The sequence below is a fragment of the Ylistrum balloti genome, unplaced genomic scaffold (genome assembly GCF_031769215.1).
Source record: "Ylistrum balloti isolate Yb309-2 unplaced genomic scaffold, AGI_CSIRO_Ybal_v1 Utg369954, whole genome shotgun sequence".
NCBI classification, from domain to species: domain Eukaryota; kingdom Metazoa; phylum Mollusca; class Bivalvia; order Pectinida; family Pectinidae; genus Ylistrum; species Ylistrum balloti.
Window position 1 is genome coordinate 168143 of NW_026782055.1, and position 20488 is coordinate 188630.

The following is a 20488-nucleotide window of genomic DNA, read 5'->3' on the forward strand; positions in this document are numbered from 1 at the left end:
CAATTTGTTTACAAATGAATCAATAGTTCTTTAAAAGCAAATAAATAAAGCTTTGACAGTGTATTTTTAAAAATCTTAGACAAGGTTGATTTCAGAATTTGATGTTACCTGCTTTTAAGCTAGTTTCATTTTAGAACAGTTAATTGCACGTATAATACCACGTCATACAACTGGAACTGGGCGACATGTTTAGCTGATAAGGCTCTCTCTTGTTCACCTTGTCATGCTTTGCTGTACCAACCCATCTTCCCGTAGGATTACCAGTCAGAATTACATGTAACGTATCACCATGGAAAACGTTAAGTCTAGAATGATTGACAAAATAGCAGAACTTTGATTTATTGTAAACTTTGGTGATGACGTTTTAGAGAAGGCACAATTCTTTTGTGATGATGAACAAAATCATAAAAAAATAATAAATGCATAAAACATCCAAATGATTTTTTCTGACAATCCTCTTTAAATTTAAATCGTTGCCTTTGGTCAAGTTGAAGTCTAATGGTAAATTTTATTTAGTGTGACATGATGATTGGTACAATCATACATCTGCATCGCTTTAAATCTAGAAATGAAATACTTAAGGTTAAGAAATGATGTTATTTCTGTATCAAACTTATACATAAGTGAGTCAACATAGATAAAACGGTTCTAACGATTGTTAGATATTCCTCGTCCTATCAACAATAACACTATATCCTTCGTTACTGATAGATATATAGATAATAGATTTATAAAAACGTGACTAAATCGCCTGTTTAAGACATAACCACGCGGAACGCTTATTTGGATAATTTGCTTCGGAGCGATCACGTTGTCAAACAATTACATTGTTATGTATTAATCTGATAATGTAGAACCTCGTCCCAAACCCATAACTGAAATCTATTTACGTGGATCGGGTATCTAGTTCAGGAAATTCACTGATTTAAGCTGGAGACGACTGAGAAGGAAAACAACTTGTTAATTCGTAGTGAGGTCACTGATCACCTCCAGACAATTTCTGAACCTCAGGTGTATAATGGCGATGCTTATTTCATACTTAATCCCGAGAGTATTTGCTTACAGTATATTAATAGTTAATTAACATTGTCACGCCGATATTACAATTAGTCTGATGGCTTTATTTAGAGAGTTTGTTATCCTGGGCATGTGACCGCGTGGTGTCTATGTTAAAGTGTCCATTACCTAGCTTTAAACCATCATTTTTATCAGCTAGAATTCAGCATATTGATATTGATGATTGCACTGCTCCACAGAGTGGTTTTCTTCGATACGCTTCCGAAATTATATTATGTCAGATGTGTAACAATTATAAGCGAAGAAACTGATTTTCGATAGAATATTGAATGTATTAATCCTACTTCTATAGAAAATGCTTCATAAAATCGTTAGGTGAGGAGGCATACAAAAGGAAGAAAAAGATTATATATCTTATAAAGTCATAAGGTTACATTCCATACAAATATGAGATCAAGTTCCACACACACTTAATTGATCATGTTCAATTTAAAGCTAATATAACTATGCAAAATTATAATCGAAGTTGCCACATCAACATAAACCCACAAAAACAATTCACAAAGTAATGAACCATAAAAACATTAACTCCTCACAAAATCAATTCTTAAAGTTATGTAACAGAAAAACATTAACTCACCTCACAAAAACGATTCTTAAAGTTATGTAACAGAAAAACATTAACTCACCTCACAAAATCAATTCTTAAAGTTATGTAACAGAAAAACATTAACTCACCTCACAAAATCAATTCATTTACATAAAAACATTAACTCCTCACAGAATCAATTCTTAAAGTTATGTAACAGAAAAACATTAACTCACCTAACAAAATCAATTCTTAAAGTTATGTAACAGAAAAACATTAACTCACCTCACAAAATCAATTCTTAAAGTTATGTAACAGAAAAACATTAACTCACCTCACAAAATCAATTCTTAAAGTTATGTAACAGAAAAACATTAACTCCTCACAAAAACGATTCTTAAAGTTATGTAACAGAAAAACATTAACTCACCTCACAAAATCAACAAAATCAGAAAAAATTCTTAAAGTTATGTAACAGAAAAACATTAACTCCTCACAAAAACGATTCTTAAAGTTATGTAACAGAAAAACATTAACTCCTCACAAAATCAATTCTTAAAGTTATGTAACAGAAAAACATTAACTCACCTCACAAAATCAATTCTTAAAGTTATGTAACAGAAAAACATTAACTCCTCACAAAAACGATTCTTAAAGTTATGTAACAGAAAAACATTAACTCACCTCACAAAATCAATTCTTAAAGTTATGTAACAGAAAAACATTAACTCCTCACAAAATCAATTCTTAAAGTTATGTAACAGAAAAACATTAACTCACCTCACAAAATCAATTCTCAAAGTTATGTAACAGAAAAACATTAACTCCTCACAAAAACGATTCTTAAAGTTATGTAACAGAAAAACGTTAACTCACCTCACAAAAACGACTCTTTAAGTTATGTAACAGAAAAACATTAACTCCTCACAAAAACGATTCTTAAAGTTATGTAACATAAAAACGTTAACCCACCTCACAAAAACGATTCTTTACGTCATGTAACATAAAAACATACGCTCACCTCACAAAATATTTAAGCGAAGACCCTGAACCTTTATCTACATTACAAACAGTTTTTGTGTAAAATTAATTACGTGTGAGGTATTATTGGATGGAAACCAGTACAATATCGACATGACTTTGTGATGTTATAATACAGCGCGAACAAGTACAATGTTTTTTCCCACGATGACATTGGTTTTTGTATTGCGCGAGTAAATGTAAATACAAATGGCAAGTACCATACAAAACATAGGTTGTATGATCCTAAAGCAAGTGGTAAGAAATGATAAAACAGTTTATTATCATCTATTCAAAATACAAGAGAATAAATAATAAATAAATAACACGTAATCAAGAAAATACCACCATTTAACGTAATCATAAATCAAAATCAAATTCCATAAAACTAGGGCCAAATATGAACAAAACAAGGATTTACATGGAGACTCATTAAAAAAACAAAAGAATAAGTCCGGATGTTCCGGAAGAGTAAGCGTCTACTGCTTCATCGACGTCATCCGTCGGAACAACGGAACCAACATACAGACTAACGAGCATCAAACTTGTCCAGCTTCATATCGCACAACGGAACCAACAGACAAACTAACGAGCATCAAACTTGTCCAGCTTCATATCGCACAACGCTATCAAATCGAATTTCACATCAAATGTAACATCTAAAATTTACAACAGAAATTTAACATTAGTAAAATACAGAATTATAGACTGGGATTCATACAGAAATCATAAATCTAAAATTATACAGAAACTTGATGTAAGTGCCACACCGAATTATAGAATTATAGGTATCAAAAAACGCGGATCGAAGTCCGCACGGACAATTCTTCCGATTATTCTGAGGAAGTTAAAGAGGATTACCGAAAACCTCGTGTTGGTTTCCTTGGAGGGCCTTTGAGAACTGCGACAGTTTTCGTCAGTGTATATAAAACAGCGATTACTTATCAACGACCACATTATGATAACAGCGTAGATTCATTAAAATTATCAAACTTTGTAGAAATTGGTTTTCAGTACAAATGTTTGTAAGGAACTATGTGTTAATCCATTGTTAAAGTCAATGTAAGTGTTACTGACAAATAAAACTAAATTTACTGCATAGTGACGTCATCATCCATTAATTAATCGGCATCATCTGCATCAAATTATCTATTAGTCCGTTTTTAAAAACTTCCAAGTCGTAAAAGGCTGTGACAAAACAGGAAACGTTTTCTACCTACTCATCACCGCCTACAGTAATAAGTTAATGGATGTACGGATAATGTGAGAATCAGAGGTAATTATGTATCAGTTTCACCCTCCAACGTTAATCTATGTAATAACATATTACAATATCATAACCAAAGTTTGATATGTATCATCGGAAGGAATTAATGAATAGTTCCTTTCAATTATTAACAGTTTTACTGATATCAACCTGACCACAAGGTTGATGATTTCATGTTAACAACGTATAATAAAAATTACGTACCTTTTTCAAATTGATAAGTTTAAAAGTTATTCCCCTCGCGACTCCATGGTATCACTCTTTAGAATGTCGCACAGAGTCCGTATGTCACGCCGCGCGACCCCGAGTAGTCGACTCTCACTTCCTTCCGTTAATTATTTACCTTGATCAATACGATCAAACTGTTGGTGAAATTGAAAATATGTTTTTTCTTTCGTTAATTACATATCTACTTGATCAAGTTGAGATTAAAGCATTGTTGAGAGCAGACCACACGTTCAGTGCGCTGTAATATGGCCTATGTGGACTGTATGACAATATTGCGGAGATCGATTCCAGTTACCCGCAGAACGATGGTAATCATCTACACACACAAACTCTTATGAAAGACTCAGGACATCTCTCTCCATAGGCTTGTGTCACTGATTGGACTAATTCATACACAGCTCCGGGAAAGAAGTTTTCCAAGACTACCACAGTGGCACCCGATCCGTCAATGTCTAATACTTTATATTCGCTTTCAAAAGGGACAAATTATTTTCCATCCTGATGTATACATCATATTCCATGTAAGCTTGCTGACATTTCGTTTACACCCGTAGCCACTAATAAAAATTGTGTGTAATAATGATTAAAGATGATATCGAATATATCGAACTGTGTTTACGAATGTCCGACTTGGGTAGCTTGAGCTGGTGATTTAGGCGCGAGGTCTCGGGAGACGGGCCGCTCAACATTCCTGTCACACTCCTGCCATCAGCATCACAAGCAGCCTGTGTTTATTATAAATACTGAGGCGATGTCTTCTGATCAATTTTATCAAATTGAAATGCAGTTCCGTTGAGAATTGGTAGCGAACCAGAAATTCGATCTCTATTGGTATCTGATTTTATCTATTATAGATGTTCACCGTAAATTGTAATTTGGAGAAAATGGCTTGCCAAGTTTACACTATCATTAGGTAATAGGTGTTTAAAGTCAACTAACGAAAGTCTTCAAACTCAAATCAGCAATATATCACGAGGGCTTCTAGCTATATAACTTTTGTTTTGTGAGGTCTTTAATACACACATGGATGTAGAACTGTATTTTGCAAATTTCGAAATAAACGTCGGTTGACCGAATCTCGACCACAGGTCCCTATCACGGGAACATACACATATTTTTACCAGCTGTCAAATGATAGCACTATTAAACTGAAAGCTGTTTGAGGGAGGACAGTTAGTTTTCCATCCATCCAGGTTCTTTTCATTTCACCAACTCATTCACATTAGTGTTTTACCGGACTTGTTTACATCATGGGCTAAACTCACATATTCACGGTGGTGTTTACCGGACTTGTTCACATCAAGGGCTAAACTCACATATTCACGGTGGTGTTTACCGGACTTGTTTACATCATGGGCTAAACTCACATATTCACGGTGGTGTTTTACCAGACTTGTTTACATCAAGGGCTAAACTCACATGTTCACGGTGGTGTTTTACCGGACTTGTTCACATCAAGGGCTAAACTCACATATTCACGGTGGTGTTTACCGGACTTGTTCACATCATGGCTAAACTCACATATTCACGGTGGTGTTTTACCAGACTTGTTTACATCATGGGCTAAACTCACATGTTCACGGTGGTGTTTTACCGGACTTGTTCACATCAAGGGCTAAACTCACATATTCACGGTGGTGTTTACCGGACTTGTTCACATCATGGGCTAAACTCACATATTCACGGTGGTGTTTACCGGACTTGTTCACATCAAGGGCTAAACTCACATATTCACGGTGGTGTTTACCGGACTTGTTTACATCAAGGGCTAAACTCACATATTCATGGTGGTGTTTACCGGACTTGTTCACATCAAGGGCTAAACTCACATATTCACGGTGGTGTTTACCGGACTTGTTCACATCAAGGGCTAAACTCACATATTCACGGTGGTGTTTTACCAGACTTGTTTACATCAAGGGCTAAACTCACATGTTCACGGTGGTGTTTACCGGACTTGTTCACATCATGGGCTAAACTCACATGTTCACGGTGGTGTTTTACCAGACTTGTTTACATCATGGGCTAAACTCACATATTCACGGTGGTGTTTACCGGACTTGTTCACATCATGGGCTAAACTCACATATTCACGGTGGTGTTTACCGGACTTGTTCACATCATGGGCTAAACTCACATGTTCACGGTGGTGTTTACCGGACTTGTTCACATCAAGGGCTAAACTCACATATTCACGGTGGTGTTTACCGGACTTGTTCACATCATGGGCTAAACTCACATATTCACGGTGGTGTTTACCGGACTTGTTCACATCATGGGCTAAACTCAAATATTCACGGTGGTGTTTACCGGACTTGTTCACATCATGGGCTAAACTCACATGTTCACGGTGGTGTTTACCGGACTTGTTCACATCAAGGGCTAAACTCACATATTCACGGTGGTGTTTACCGGACTTGTTCACATCATGGGCTAAACTCACATATTCACGGTAGTGTTTACCGGACTTGTTCACATCATGGGCTAAACTCACATATTCACGGTGGTGTTTACCGGACTTGTTCACATCATGGGCTAAACTCACATATTCACGGTGGTGTTTACCGGACTTGTTCACATCATGGGCTAAACTCACATATTCACGGTGGTGTTTTACCTGACTTGTTCATATTATGGGCTAAACTCACATGTTCAACCTGGTGTTTTACCTGACTTGTTCACATAATTGGCTAAACTCACATATTCACGGTAATGTTTCGTGTTCACGACCTATTCACGACATTAAAATTAATGACGTGTTAAATGCATTGTGTCTTTATTTTGACGATTTTTGATATCAAAGTAATTTTTTAATCTAAAAAAGATTCTGACATTTTCATTTAGCAGTTGAATGAACAGAACATACTCTGAAGACACATGTTGTTTTCATTTGATAATGTGTCATTTCCAGAGCAAGATTACTTGAGGGTTAGGCATGATTTACAAGGCTGGTGCAGACAATGAAGAAGAAAAAGCTTACCTTTCCGGAACATATGGTTTTATTTTCTATGTACCTCCATAGATCTCCATGTTAATCTGTCTTTTGTTCATATTTACCCTAGTTTCATCGAATTGGAGTTTGAATTCAGATTCTTTTGGAATGTAGGTATTTTCTTTGCCGTTCCTGATACACCCCGTAACATCAGCGATTTTCTTCCTTCTGTTGATCTTGGACACTACGAAAGAAAGTGAAGAGTAAAAATTTTATGGTTAATTTTGACGAGTCGACATACGACAATATCGTGATATGCAAGTGCTCACAATTATATCATAATCCTTTTAGTGTCTTTGGTTGTGAATTATTGCTTGTGATATATCGATATATGTGATGCTACACTTATCCTCCATGCCTTGTCAAAGGAACACTTTCATCCCTTACTGGAGTTTTCTTTATAATTGTAAAAAGACGTCAGTCAAAAATACATTTTAATACAAATTTAGAATTATACACAGTAGAGTCGCTATTAGCATGAATCAAAACTTGGCAAACCCCAAACACTAAAGTAACTAACAGTGTCTAACACCTTCAAAATCTTAGGTTGTACAAAACACACAATGGTGAAAAGTAAGTACTTCTTTACACAAACCTAGAACTAAATACAGTAGAACTGAACGGTGAAAAACGAGCGGTAGGGCAATTTGTTGTCAACAACACAATTTAATGGACGACCAACTGCCAGCTGACATGTATTGTTCTCATCTCGTTTCTCTCTTTTTTAGTCGAGGTTGAGGTTATTAGAGAGCTTATCAGAATAGTTACACATATCTTGTCAACCATTTTAGTTTACATTATATTAATATGTCATTAGATAGCAAGATATGTTTCAGTCGTGTCCAAAATGCATATTCTCTGGTAAAAGAAACAACGGCTTTAATCACTCAGAGCGCAACCAAAAGGGTAAGATTTCCAATTCATTGTATTTTAATCATGATTATATCAACTTCCCTGTTGTGAATTTACCATTTCGAGTGAGAAACCAACCTTCTTCCTCAACCTTTGGCTGTTTGCATTTTTCATATCAGTCTATTTGTTCTTTTAGGCGGTCTGTTCCCAATATCACAATATCTCGATCTGAGGTCAACAACTATTGAAAAGAATTTCAAAAAGTACAAAGTTTCGAAAGATAGGTCCTACAGGTTGAAACTTTTGGTCGTAAACATGATCTGGGACGTACCTAAATTTTGTATTCTTTTTAATAATTGGCTTAATTAATTCTTGGTGACATATTGAACAACATGCTCGTCTTACATATGATCAAGAATAGTATGATACAATGTCTATAAATACGATTACAAAATACATATCACAGCAAGTAGAATACAGCAACAGGGACAGGGAGATATCATTCCATATAAAAAGTTCTTTGCAGAATTGTTAAAAGCCAACAGAGAAATAGATTTTCTCACATCGTTTATTAAAAGATTCCAAGTAAGAGCTCTCTGGTAAATAAAAGAGTTCTACAAATGTTTGTTTTGTGAGATGGCAAATCAAACATGTGAACAGGATTATCTTGTACATCTACTTTGAACATCAGACAAATAATTGAAACAATTAAAACTTTGTGGAGCTAAATGATCAAGCAACTCGTACATTACAACATGTTTGATTGTATAAAAGTCGTTTTCAAAAACGCAATCAATTTAGGTGCTTAAACATATCAGAAGAAGGTGTTGAGAAATCACAGTTTAAAATAATTCTTGCACTATTGCCCCAGACAGTGGGGTAGTAATACACGTGTTGTGTAATAAAACAATTATAAACGTCATACAAGATGACTGACTTACAAATGGTCTCATTTTTTTTCATCTGAACAAAACCTGACAAGATATATTTTTAAAGATATTGGCAAATTGATGGTCCCAGGAGAGACAAGAACCTCCAGGAGATTTTCATTGTTTACATTTCCAGTATTTATATTGTCAATAACAACAGATATATCACTCTGTATCCTACATCTTCTCTGTGAAGTTGTTACAATAATTGCTTTGGGTTTTTTTTCTGTATTTATACATATTTTGTTGACTTCGCACCATTTTGATCTTGTTATCATCATTAAGGTTTTGGTTCAATGTCTGTTGATTTTCCATGGTTTTGTGCTGCAGTATCGTCTGCATACATATACATGTCACAATGGTTTGTTGCTAAGGGAATGTTATTTACATATGAAATAAACCACAGTTGCCTCAATATTGATCACTGTAGTACTCCGACAGATAAGGGGAGAGAATCACTCAAATTGTTTGGAAATTTGAAATCTCCCACTCATATAACTTTGAAAAACCTTAAGTGTTTAGGATGAGCATCCATATAATTTGAGCTTGGAGAATAAAATTGGGCGGTTCACTAGGTCGAATGCCTTTCTAAAATTTTAAAATAAAACACCTGTTAACATTTTTTTGTCCATGGAATTATACCAAGTATTAGTAATGTTAGTCATTGCTGTCAGCGACAAGTGTTTGGCTCTAAAACCAGTTTGGCTATCATAAATGAGGATATGTACATTAAAACAATCATAAAAATGGACAATGTTTTAGGACACTTTGATAAAACAGGCAGTTTTGAAATTGGCCTGTAATTACACAAAAGCTATTTTTTGTCCTTTTAAAAAGATGAAACTTTTCGGAAAGTCATCCAAGATCCGTGCTATCCATCCAACACACATTCAGTTAAACTGTTGAGGGTTTTGCTGAAGATCTCACCACATGATCAAAACTGCTTGATTTAGAAATTTGTCGCGTTACACAAAATTTCACATCAAATTCTTCAAAGATTTTCTCCAGAAACATTTATTGCCCATCGGGCAAAAGTGGCTCAGATTTAAATTGATTTCACAACTGTCTCGTCGTTAATATCTAATAAGGTAAGCGAATTGCTGATGCTGTAACAAGTGTTACAGCCTGTTGCCCAATTCCTTTTGTCTGTAAAATCATGACAATAAAATATTCTGAAAAAGTACTCTTTTCAATATCCTCACATCCCCGTAGCAAATGCTTGAAGAGTTCCAGACGTGAAAGTAGGGTAGAATCAAATACAGAGCAATAAAGAAGGCAGGATTACACCTTGTATTATATTATATTTGCATTGTGTGTTCTAGCACTAATTAACACAGCCAGTGACCTCTTCCTATTAGGAGCATATCCTTTTTATTGTAGTTTTACTGTTAATAAGTAGTGCAACATGGCTGATGGATATCTTAACCCTTGAATGGCAATTACACACGGGTTTCTCGTCTAGGGAGGATTATTGTTCATTCCAAAATCATCTTTTTAGTTTAGTGTAAATAAAAGAAATTTTATGCATGTATAGGTTTTTTTATTATTTCATTATATTATTGTCGTAAACAAACAAAAACAAAACCACAAAACAAAACAAAAAGCAAAACAAAAATGGAGGACAATTGGATTAAATATAAACGGACTATTTAGGGACCGCAGATACACAATTATTTTTTTTCTCTCCTACTTTAATGCAGCACATCTCTCTAATTTCTACCCTTGATCAAAATATTAAAGATTGATTCTGATATCAACGCAAAGTTAAACATATGTGCGAATTATTTGAGAAAGTCGAGGAATATTTATGTACACTGTCTGCCAAGATCTGGTTTCGCTTACAGCAACATGATATCAATAACTTTCTTTTTACTTAAAGACAAGACGTGATCAATAAATCTTAAAGTGAAAGTAAACGACGTTGCATGGTCCTTTTGGCTGTTTTTATAAGCTCTTCAATAAATCCAGCCTTGAAAACAAAATCAAGTCAGCCAACAGAGGAAGGCAGTTATTTCCCAAGTGTATGCCAATAGTCTGTTGGAAGATCTTACCACTCAACTCGAATAAGATGTTGTCAACCTGAAACTCGATCATATTATAATTTCGTTCTTCCTATATTTCTGTTTTTGATTTGAACGGCATTTAAATAGTCCGGATACACTCTTCAGCTACAGGACCTTATGGTTACTCTTTAAACATTGTACCTGTCTACCTTGTTCGAACTACTTTATGTTCACTTCCTCTGTATGTAATTCAGTTCAAACCGAACCTGATGATCTCGAAAAACTAACGGAGAAAATCCAGAAATAATTAATGATATGGCAGCTTGCCTGAACTGAGTCACTATATGCCAGCAACTCCACTGAAGTCGTATTTGTCCACAAGAGAACTACATTTAGTTTTAATATTATACGTATATTTTAATACAAAAACTGTCGTCTCGTCTCTTATAAGTACTTAATATCACTGTGAACAAGAATTTCTATGAAAAATGAGCTCTGTAAAATCTTAAATATATAGCTAGAAAACCCTGATATGTTTAGTGTGACTAGTTCTGTTAAATGGATATAAGATTTCATTAAACTAATGGATGCCATGGACAACTTCGCTTTCGCTTAAAATGAGGCCACACAACAGTCGACTGCCACTTTGGGACTCGTCCTCCTCAAGGATAAAAAAACGCAAAAGAAAATTTTAAAGTAACTTTCCTACCCTTCTTAATATCAATATCGAGCTGAGCATTCAGTAATGCACGTGATGGAATCCTGTATCATCTTGACTTTTTTCTGCTTTCAAAAACAGCCAGGCTTTTCCCACCTTAGTATGCATAAGATTATGCTACAGCCGAGAAACTCTTTTACCGACAGATTTTAAACAGTATACCTGAGTTGAAATATGTTTCACACTGGTCATTTGTCTGATGAAGGTGAAAGGGTAGTCAACGAACTTCGCACTTAATTTCGTTTCGGGTTATTGTTATTAAGTACAATTATACAGTATCACATTAAGTTTGTATTTCCGATATGCAAATGGTTCATCACATTACTGAACGTCTGTAATAACTACTTTTCATTAAGGCAGTTTAAAAAGCCTATATATAGTATTAACAGGTACCATTGTCTTACCTGATGAACTATATATCGGTAAGATCTGCTCAGATTTAATGACGTCGAGTTATCTCCAACGGAGCCGAGTTTTTGTTGGGAAACTTAATATAGGCAGTAATTAAAATCATTGCACACGGCAGATATGAAAGTAATTGATATATAAACGTGGTCCATGCCGACCATTCTTGTAGATGTTTTGTTAGCTTTTATGAATATAAGGAAACCATAGAGCCCGGGGACGCTGATAGTAGCCACTATACAAACACAACTGTGATGGACGTGGTCAGACAGCGGAACTTAGACGCCTGGTTACCAATTAAAGATGCCGAGAAGACCTATCTCCCAGGTCTTCAGTGAGTCGACAAGGGAAGTTAGAACCACAAACGACGGTAAAACCGAGTTACATTATAGGAAAATTGATTCTACACTGCTTTAAATTGCAGAAGATGGAGCAGTATTGAGAGAATAAATTCTCGCTGTTCCCTTTTGGTGTTGACCCTCGTTAATGAATTTGACATTCACCAGACAATAAGGGCCATTAAAAACTGCCATGAGGAGAAGAATTTTGCTCTCTATCCAGGACAAATAGTATACCTCTAGCATACTTTGCTGATGCATTAAAGCATTCTTATCACAAATCTGATATTCAAAACACTTTGAAGGATATCCCGAAAGTTATGGTTTATATAACACATATTTACTTGGGTAAGGTTTCGATCTTAGGTAAAACCTTTGCGTTTTTAGGATGTTATGATCCGTCGTTTCATTGACAGGCCTAAGAGCAGCTTTTAGTCAGCACTGGAATTTGCTGTATTTGTAATCGTCAACCAAAAAAAACAGATCAGGCAATCATATGGCAGCGCACGCACTACTAGGGCAACGAAAATGATTTATTTCTCGTACATACTACACCAAGATGCGCCGTATTACTTTCCTTGAATGTCTTCCTATGTCTTATGAATGACGGATTGAAGATTGAGAGTACGCCGAAGCGATGAAATTTAAGTGCAATATTGACTATACATATTGAAACGGTCCGCTACAATGTACCTGTAACGCCGTTGTCATTAGCTCACCTAGCCCTAGGAGCCAAGTTACTTTGTGACATACGTGAACTATTTAACGGAAAAAGATAATGGCGTCTAGATAACTCCTACAGAGCCGAGTTTCTATTGGGAAACGTAATATAGACAGAAACTTAATTTTTTTAAAGTCTCCTGCAAGAATAATTGGATTGTGACAAAATTGTGGTCTGTAGTATTCTTGGGTGAAGAGGAATCAATTTTGCTAGGTGGCGATATCGGCCTCTTTTTTATTTGTGTATTTTAGTTTTATGTCGATATTCGTAGTTCCCGTTTGGAAAGGTCTAAGATATATTGTTTTGATTGCTTGAGATAAATCCATGTCTTGAAAAACTTGGGTAATGACATAGGTATATATATTAGATTGTTTCTTATTTTGTACGCAGATGATACTGTTATAATATCTGAATCAGCAGGTGGATTACAATCTGCACATAACACGTTTCAAAATTATTGTAATGAATGGAAACTCACTGTCAACACTCAAAAAACTAAAATTGTTATATTCTCTAAAAGAAAATATAATACAGGAGGTCACTTTTCGCTCTGTAATGAAGAACTTGAAATCTTGGAATCTTTCTCATATTTAGGTGTTTTATTTAACTATAATGGCTCTTTTCTCAAAGCAAAGGATAAACTTGCACAATAAGCGAAAAAAACTTTATTTGTTGTGTATAGAAAGATTAGAAATATTTCATTACCAGTTGATCTACAATTGAAGATTTTTGATTCCCTTGTACAACCTATACTCCTATATTCAGTAGAAATGGGGACTTGAAAATACAAAGATTATTGAGAAAATTCACTTGCAATTTTGTAAACGTATTTTGAATTTGAGATGCAGTACAGCGAATTATATGGTTTACGGTGAATTAGGTCGATACCCATTAAGTATCGGAATTAAATGTAGAATGGTTATGTTTTGGTATAGTTTGATATCTAGTAATAAGTTATCTAGTAACATTTATAAATTATTGTATTATCTACATGAAAATGGAAACAAGAGTTTCAAATGGATTACTTACGTGAAAAATATATTTTCCAACACCGGTTTAAACTTTGTATGGAATCTACAGGAAATGTACACAATAAGTAAAGCTACTTTAAAATCTATATCAAAACAACGACTAAGGGACAAGTTTATTCAGAAATGGTTTAACGATATAGATGTGTCATCTAGAGGACAGATATACTCAATTTTTAAGTCTAAGTTTCAAATAGAAGATTATCTGATGGAATTAAATGAAAGAGACAGGAAGTATATTTCAACATCAAATTTGCATTTACCCATAGAAACAGGGCGATGGAACGGTACACCTCGTCAGGATAGAATGTGTAATTTGTGCTCTACAGATATTGGCGATGAGTATCATTATTTATTTATTTGTGAACATGAATTGGTATGTCAAATCCGACATTTATATATTCCAAAATATTACTGTATATATCCTAGTCGTACGAAAATGGAAGGTCTTTTTTCTCTGTGTAACGTTCGTTTGCTAATTCATATTAATAGATTTCTAGAAAAACTTGAAAAACTTCTGAATATATGAAAACTCAACGTATATATGTATACATGTATCAAAACTGTTATTAATGTGTTCCGCCATGTTTAATATTTGTTGTTTATATGTGACTCTGTGTGTCTGAGCGTACAATAAAATCTGAAATCTGAATTAGACAGAACTTTACTTTCCAAACAATGTAGTATTCATATTCTACATAAAGTGTTATCAACTATAAGCTAGTGTGCCTTAGGAGGCAGAGAGGGATGGACTTGGGTGAATGGTTGTTGGACGGACGGACATTATATAGTGACAAGGATATCAAAATATCATGAAGATCATAGCTATAAATTGCAGTTCTGTTTTGTTTTTTGTTTTGTTTTGTTATTTTTTTGTTTTGTTTTTTTTTTTTTTTTACTTTTCTCCTTTTTCCTTTCTTTCCAATTTTTTCGCTCAAAGCCAATAGAATTTTGCAACGAAGCATTATAATAATATATATAGGATATTTGATAGTGTCTTCAGTAATAACAAATATATTCCACTCGTGTGGCTAATATTTTGGTATCTTGTGCGCGGCAAAAAATAGTCCATTTTATGAAAAATCAGTAAAAATATGCAAATAAATCATAATGAATGTTTGTGTTTGGACATGGATTTTGTAATTTATTGATGTCACTTATACACAAAAAAATGGTTTAAATGTTAACTGAAAAAAAAAATGTTGGATAAAGTCTTCCGCGCATGAAAAAGTATGGCGCCATCCTAGTCCCTGTCACTATCAATGACACGGATTCTTTAAAAATGCCTTGGTCCACACTCAAGACTCTCAGAACGGGGATAGGTTTGACCACTGATAACATACTTAGAGTTACTGACTTGCATCGTCTGCTGACTGCCATGAAAATGGAAATTTACGGTGGAGTTGAAGGTTGTGTTCCCAGTGAACAAACCCCCGACAGAATTTGTATTTGTATCGGGCTTTCTGATTGGTCAATCCTCAAAGTGATATTTTTCACTAGTAATATCACTTTTATCAGTTTGAAATGTCCCTATATTTTAGTGCTAAAAAGTAATAAATATTCATTACCCATTTGATTCCACAGCCAATTTTTCTCCCTTTCTCTGTTCACCAACGCGCTCATCTACACACATAATAGCATATCACTTGTATGCACACATTTGTTCTCCGCACACTTACATGTACACACCCTCTATCACCTGCTGACATGTAAGCGTATCTGTCAACACTTGTATACACATCCTTCCTCCACTACGCATCTCTTAGATTTATACCTGTACATGCCAACATAAATACACCTGTACATACCGACATAAATACACCTGTACATACCAACATAAGTACACCTGTACATACCAACATAAGTACACCTGTACATACCGACATAAGTACAACTGTACATACCGACATAAGTACACCTGTACATACCGACATAAGTACACCTGTACATACCGACATAAGTACACACACGCCTACAATCACTCGACTCAACTTCTCAACATTAATACTTCACTTCATTTAATTTTGCCTTGTTTGGTTATATTCTCTCTTTTGTTTTAATCATAGTACATGGATTTATTTTTATAATTTAATAGATTTTCATAATTTTATGTTATCAACCTTATTTACAATGCTAATAACCTATTTGACTCGCTTTTAAATTTCACTAAAAATTCACCTTAGATTTTAAGATATGGTCGTTTCATCGAGCGGCAGCCTGATCACTCGTACTGAGAACTTTCCGTGTTGGTCCAAACAACTCTAGCCACTAAATCAAGCTGCTGGCACCATTGAACGAGTAAAAGAATTATTTCTACCCAAACCTAATATACCTCAGTGACAAGTCTGTTAAAATCTTTATCACTTTATAAGTTTTCCATAAAACGTGTCAGATATTTTTGACTTTGTCTTTTTTTGTTTGTTTATGACATAAAATACTTTATTTCATACTGAAGTATCAACAAAGAATCAATGCTTTTCTTCTATTCACTAACAAAATACCTTTTGTAATTTGTGTATCCAACCAACGTTAATGATACATTAATTTCTCCAATTTGTGTATGTGATCTTATAACCAGTCACCATATACTTTAATTGACGGATGTTAACTCTAAAATTCATTCTAACGAATGAATCCCTAACTTTGTTCCACAATATATCAAAATACCTGAACTTAATCAAATAATGTTCATAATCTGAAATGATGTTACATACATTACATAATTTGTTTGTCTCTATTTTCCATCTATAGAACAGTTTTCTATTGGGTCGTATCTTGTTGTAGAGCTTCCATTTGAATATATTATACTTGTCATCTTCCTTACTAAATATAAAGGTAAACATACTTATCATAGGTTTGGAATCTGATATGTTAAATTTACGTTTCAAGTAATCTTTAAAGAGACTTTCAATAAACTTTGCATTCCTAATTCATAGATTGCTTTGTTTTGTTAGGTTTTGTAAATGTTGTATATCGTTCCATCTATTCATCATAGATATGCCGCTATCTTCCTTCACCTTTGATTTTTATGAGACGACTGTTTTTAGACTCTTTGCCACTCTTTTGGAATAGCTTGTCTTAATTGTATCATTTCAATAATCTATTTTGTTTTTATCTGAAGTTTATTCAGTAAAACCTTCTCGTCTACAATTCTCCTGTCATTCAAAACATCGTCTAATGATATGATTTTAGTATCTATCAAATCATTGAACATTACTTTTAATGTTTTAAATTCCCCAAATTTCTTTCCTGATACCCCTATATTCTATGCTAGTTTTGCGTTTTCCGCCCCGTAACCTTGCCCATGATTATAACATTAAGGCAGGGATATTGTTTCATCAATTAATGTTTTTAAGTAACCAATACTGATTTTGAAAATAGAGTAATTGTAACCAAATTCTTCAAAATCTGATTTCGGCATTGTTTTCCAGCTTGCACTTGAACCATCAGTGATTATTTTATCAATGCTATTCTCAACATATCTTTGTGACTTTCAACATCTCAGACTTTTAATCTACCCTGCTCATAACATTCTGCTTCTTTTCACCTTTTCCCATATAAATTCGTTTAACATTTTTTTTCAATCTGTTTAATGTGTTCTGTATCTATATTTTGTGTGCTTGCAATGTATAATATTTTAGAAATCATTATTGTTTGCACTATTGATGTTCTACCAAAAAAGGTAAACTTTCTTTTCTTCCAATTTTCAATAATTCGTAAAGACAGACAATTCTATTTTCACGGTTCAAATTTTTAAAATCTTTTGACTTGTACCAAATGGATTTCCAAAGCTTTCTTTTACTTTTAAAGCCTTTTGTACTTTTGTCATTCCTTATACGATTTGCCAGTAATTCTACAGCTAATACAATATTAAACATGACAATAGACACCAATGTCTTATTCCCCTGCCAACAGTACGCTTCTCTGTCATCCACTTACAGTTTTAACACATCCCCTTATATAAGTATAGAACGTTTTTATTCATTTAATCAAATCTTTTCCAAATCCAAATTTTGCCAAGGAAGTAAACTCCCACTTAGTGTCAAAAGCTTTTGCAAAATCCAAACATTATTACAAAATATTACAGAAGCGTCTTAATTCAATTTATTTTTTCTGAATAGTATATAATACTTTCTGTTTGTCTGATATCATACCCTATACATTTATTTTGATATACCCATTTTGGTCCGGAATTGTAATTAACAGTGTAAATGGTCGCCAGTTGGTAAGTCTGTTATTATCAACTTTCTTATGAACTAATGTGAGTAATCCAAGGTTTTGTGTTTCTCCTAATTCTCCTTCATACTCTCCATTCAATGAACCTATAACCAAATCTGCAACTATATCCGAAAACTGTCGGTAAAATTCTAGTTAGCCCATCTTTTCAGATTCGTTTTGAACACTGCATTTTTATATTCTTTGAAACTAATCTTCCCATTGCAACTTTCATTTTTTTTTTTTTTTCACAATGTTTTTTTTTTTAGGAATTTCCATGTTTGTAATTTCCAGTATCTGTTTTACTGGGATGTGCTTATTGATATAAAGTTTTATAGAATTGCTTAACTAAGGTAAGTGTTTTAGAAGGATTTTCCTCTTTAACTCCATTTTCATTTCCACACGTCTAATTACTTGTCTTTGTTTCTCCAAACCTTAAAAATATTTGTTGTTTTTCTCATCCTTCAACCTCGTTTATTCTTGACCTCACCTGAGCTCCCTGTGCCTCACTTTCATAAAACGCTGCCAAATCTTTTTCCATAGTAACCTTTTCATTTTCCTCTTCCGATGTTATACTTGTCTTACCGCTTAAAATTGCAAATCTTTTCTCTAAACTGTTGTTGTTTTGTCCTTTATATCTATTTTGGAGTACTCAACTGTTATATGTTTTAAACTTGTTGTACAATAGTTCCATATTTGGTATTTTCGCATTCATATAACGTTTTTTCTATGCAGACCATTACATTTTGAATAATTCTCTCTCGCTTACTATTGTATTACTGATTCCCATATTCCTTGATTCATTTCACTCTTTCATTCTTGGTTTTATTGATATCGCCTAAGGATCAGTGTATTTAATTTGAGCAGGACATATATCCGTGCTTATAACAAAATTTACATGGTTTTTTCTCAATGAAAAAGTTATCTTGTCTACTTGCTTTAGTTATTTCTTCTCCATGTAAACTGTCGTTTGTCTTTCATTCTCCAAATGTCTACCAGTTTATATCCGTTCTTAATTTGTTTTAATCCGTATGAACCGTTGGTGTTAGCAGCGTTTCTTGATGTCGTTTTTCGGTCATATTGTTGTTGAACTTCATTGAAATCACCACCAACAATCACTGTCCCCAACTTATAATCATCCACGCACGCCTTGAGATTTTTAATGAAATGTGGAGTATATCTATTTATTAATGTATAAATGTTTTACCTATATTTTCTAGGACATATCGCCCATCATTTGATACTTTGTAGTCGATAACTTGTTTCTGTAATGATTTCATCACTATAATTGTGACGCCACGACTACATTTATTCCCGAAGCTATGGTAATATTTACCGAAATCTTTAACTTCTTCGTTAACGTCATGCATTATATCATCAGTAAAGTGAGTTTCTTGCAAGGATGCAATTTCCATTTTTGATAGCCATTCATATAAACAGCGTTGCTTGTGTTATCCCCTAAATGCCTGCGTATTAAGGGATATAATATAAAAAAGGACAAGTGTATCATACTCGAAACCAATCGGCAATCATGTTTAGCTTTTGGTTTTCATTGGTTTGAGAAGGTGGAGTACGTTGCTTTGAATTGATACATTTCCTCTTTTCTGAATTCCACTCAAACGTTCAGGGGATATGACTTCACTTATACCTTTGTATATTTTAACGTGATTCAGACTTTGATTAAAGTCGATGTATTCGCCAATAATACCATCTTCCTTCATAAAAATTTGTTTTGCTTCACCATAACCGGGTGGGTATTCTACACCACTCGCGGTTAATTCCGGATACCTTGTTTTTGTATCTGCTACACTCGCGTATGTAGTTTAACACTGGGCAGTGACCGATCGTCGTTCGCAGCACGTGCACTCTACTGTTGACTGTCAGGTCTTACCTGTGCATGACATGTTTGCTATTGGCATTGTCTGTGGACATGGAGAACATAATTAAAAATGGTTAAATTACCATTATAGATTCAAAACACAATGATTCAACGTTATACAGACAAAAACCATAACAGGTCTTCGTATCCACATTATACAACGTAACGTTTTCTTCTATAAGTTTTTATACAACTACACCAGTCAAAATCTCATCGGTCTTTTTTTCTCGATCGCCCAATATAGTGAACTCGTCTTGTTGATACTGATAACTTGTTTAACGTTTTCG

At 34.2% G+C, this 20488-nt stretch overlaps 1 protein-coding gene across 1 annotated transcript; it reads right to left on the reverse strand.

Annotated features, from left to right (window-relative positions):
• Positions 1–6108: 6108 nt before the first annotated feature.
• LOC132547412 (histidine-rich glycoprotein-like) lies at positions 6109–18863 on the reverse strand. Its single transcript, XM_060211170.1, has 2 exons — positions 18813–18863; positions 6109–6738 (listed from the first exon to the last, which is right to left on the reverse strand). Exons 1-2 carry the CDS (start codon positions 18861–18863, stop codon positions 6109–6111), a joined length of 681 nt encoding a protein of 226 aa, XP_060067153.1.
• Positions 18864–20488: the final 1625 nt, after the last annotated feature.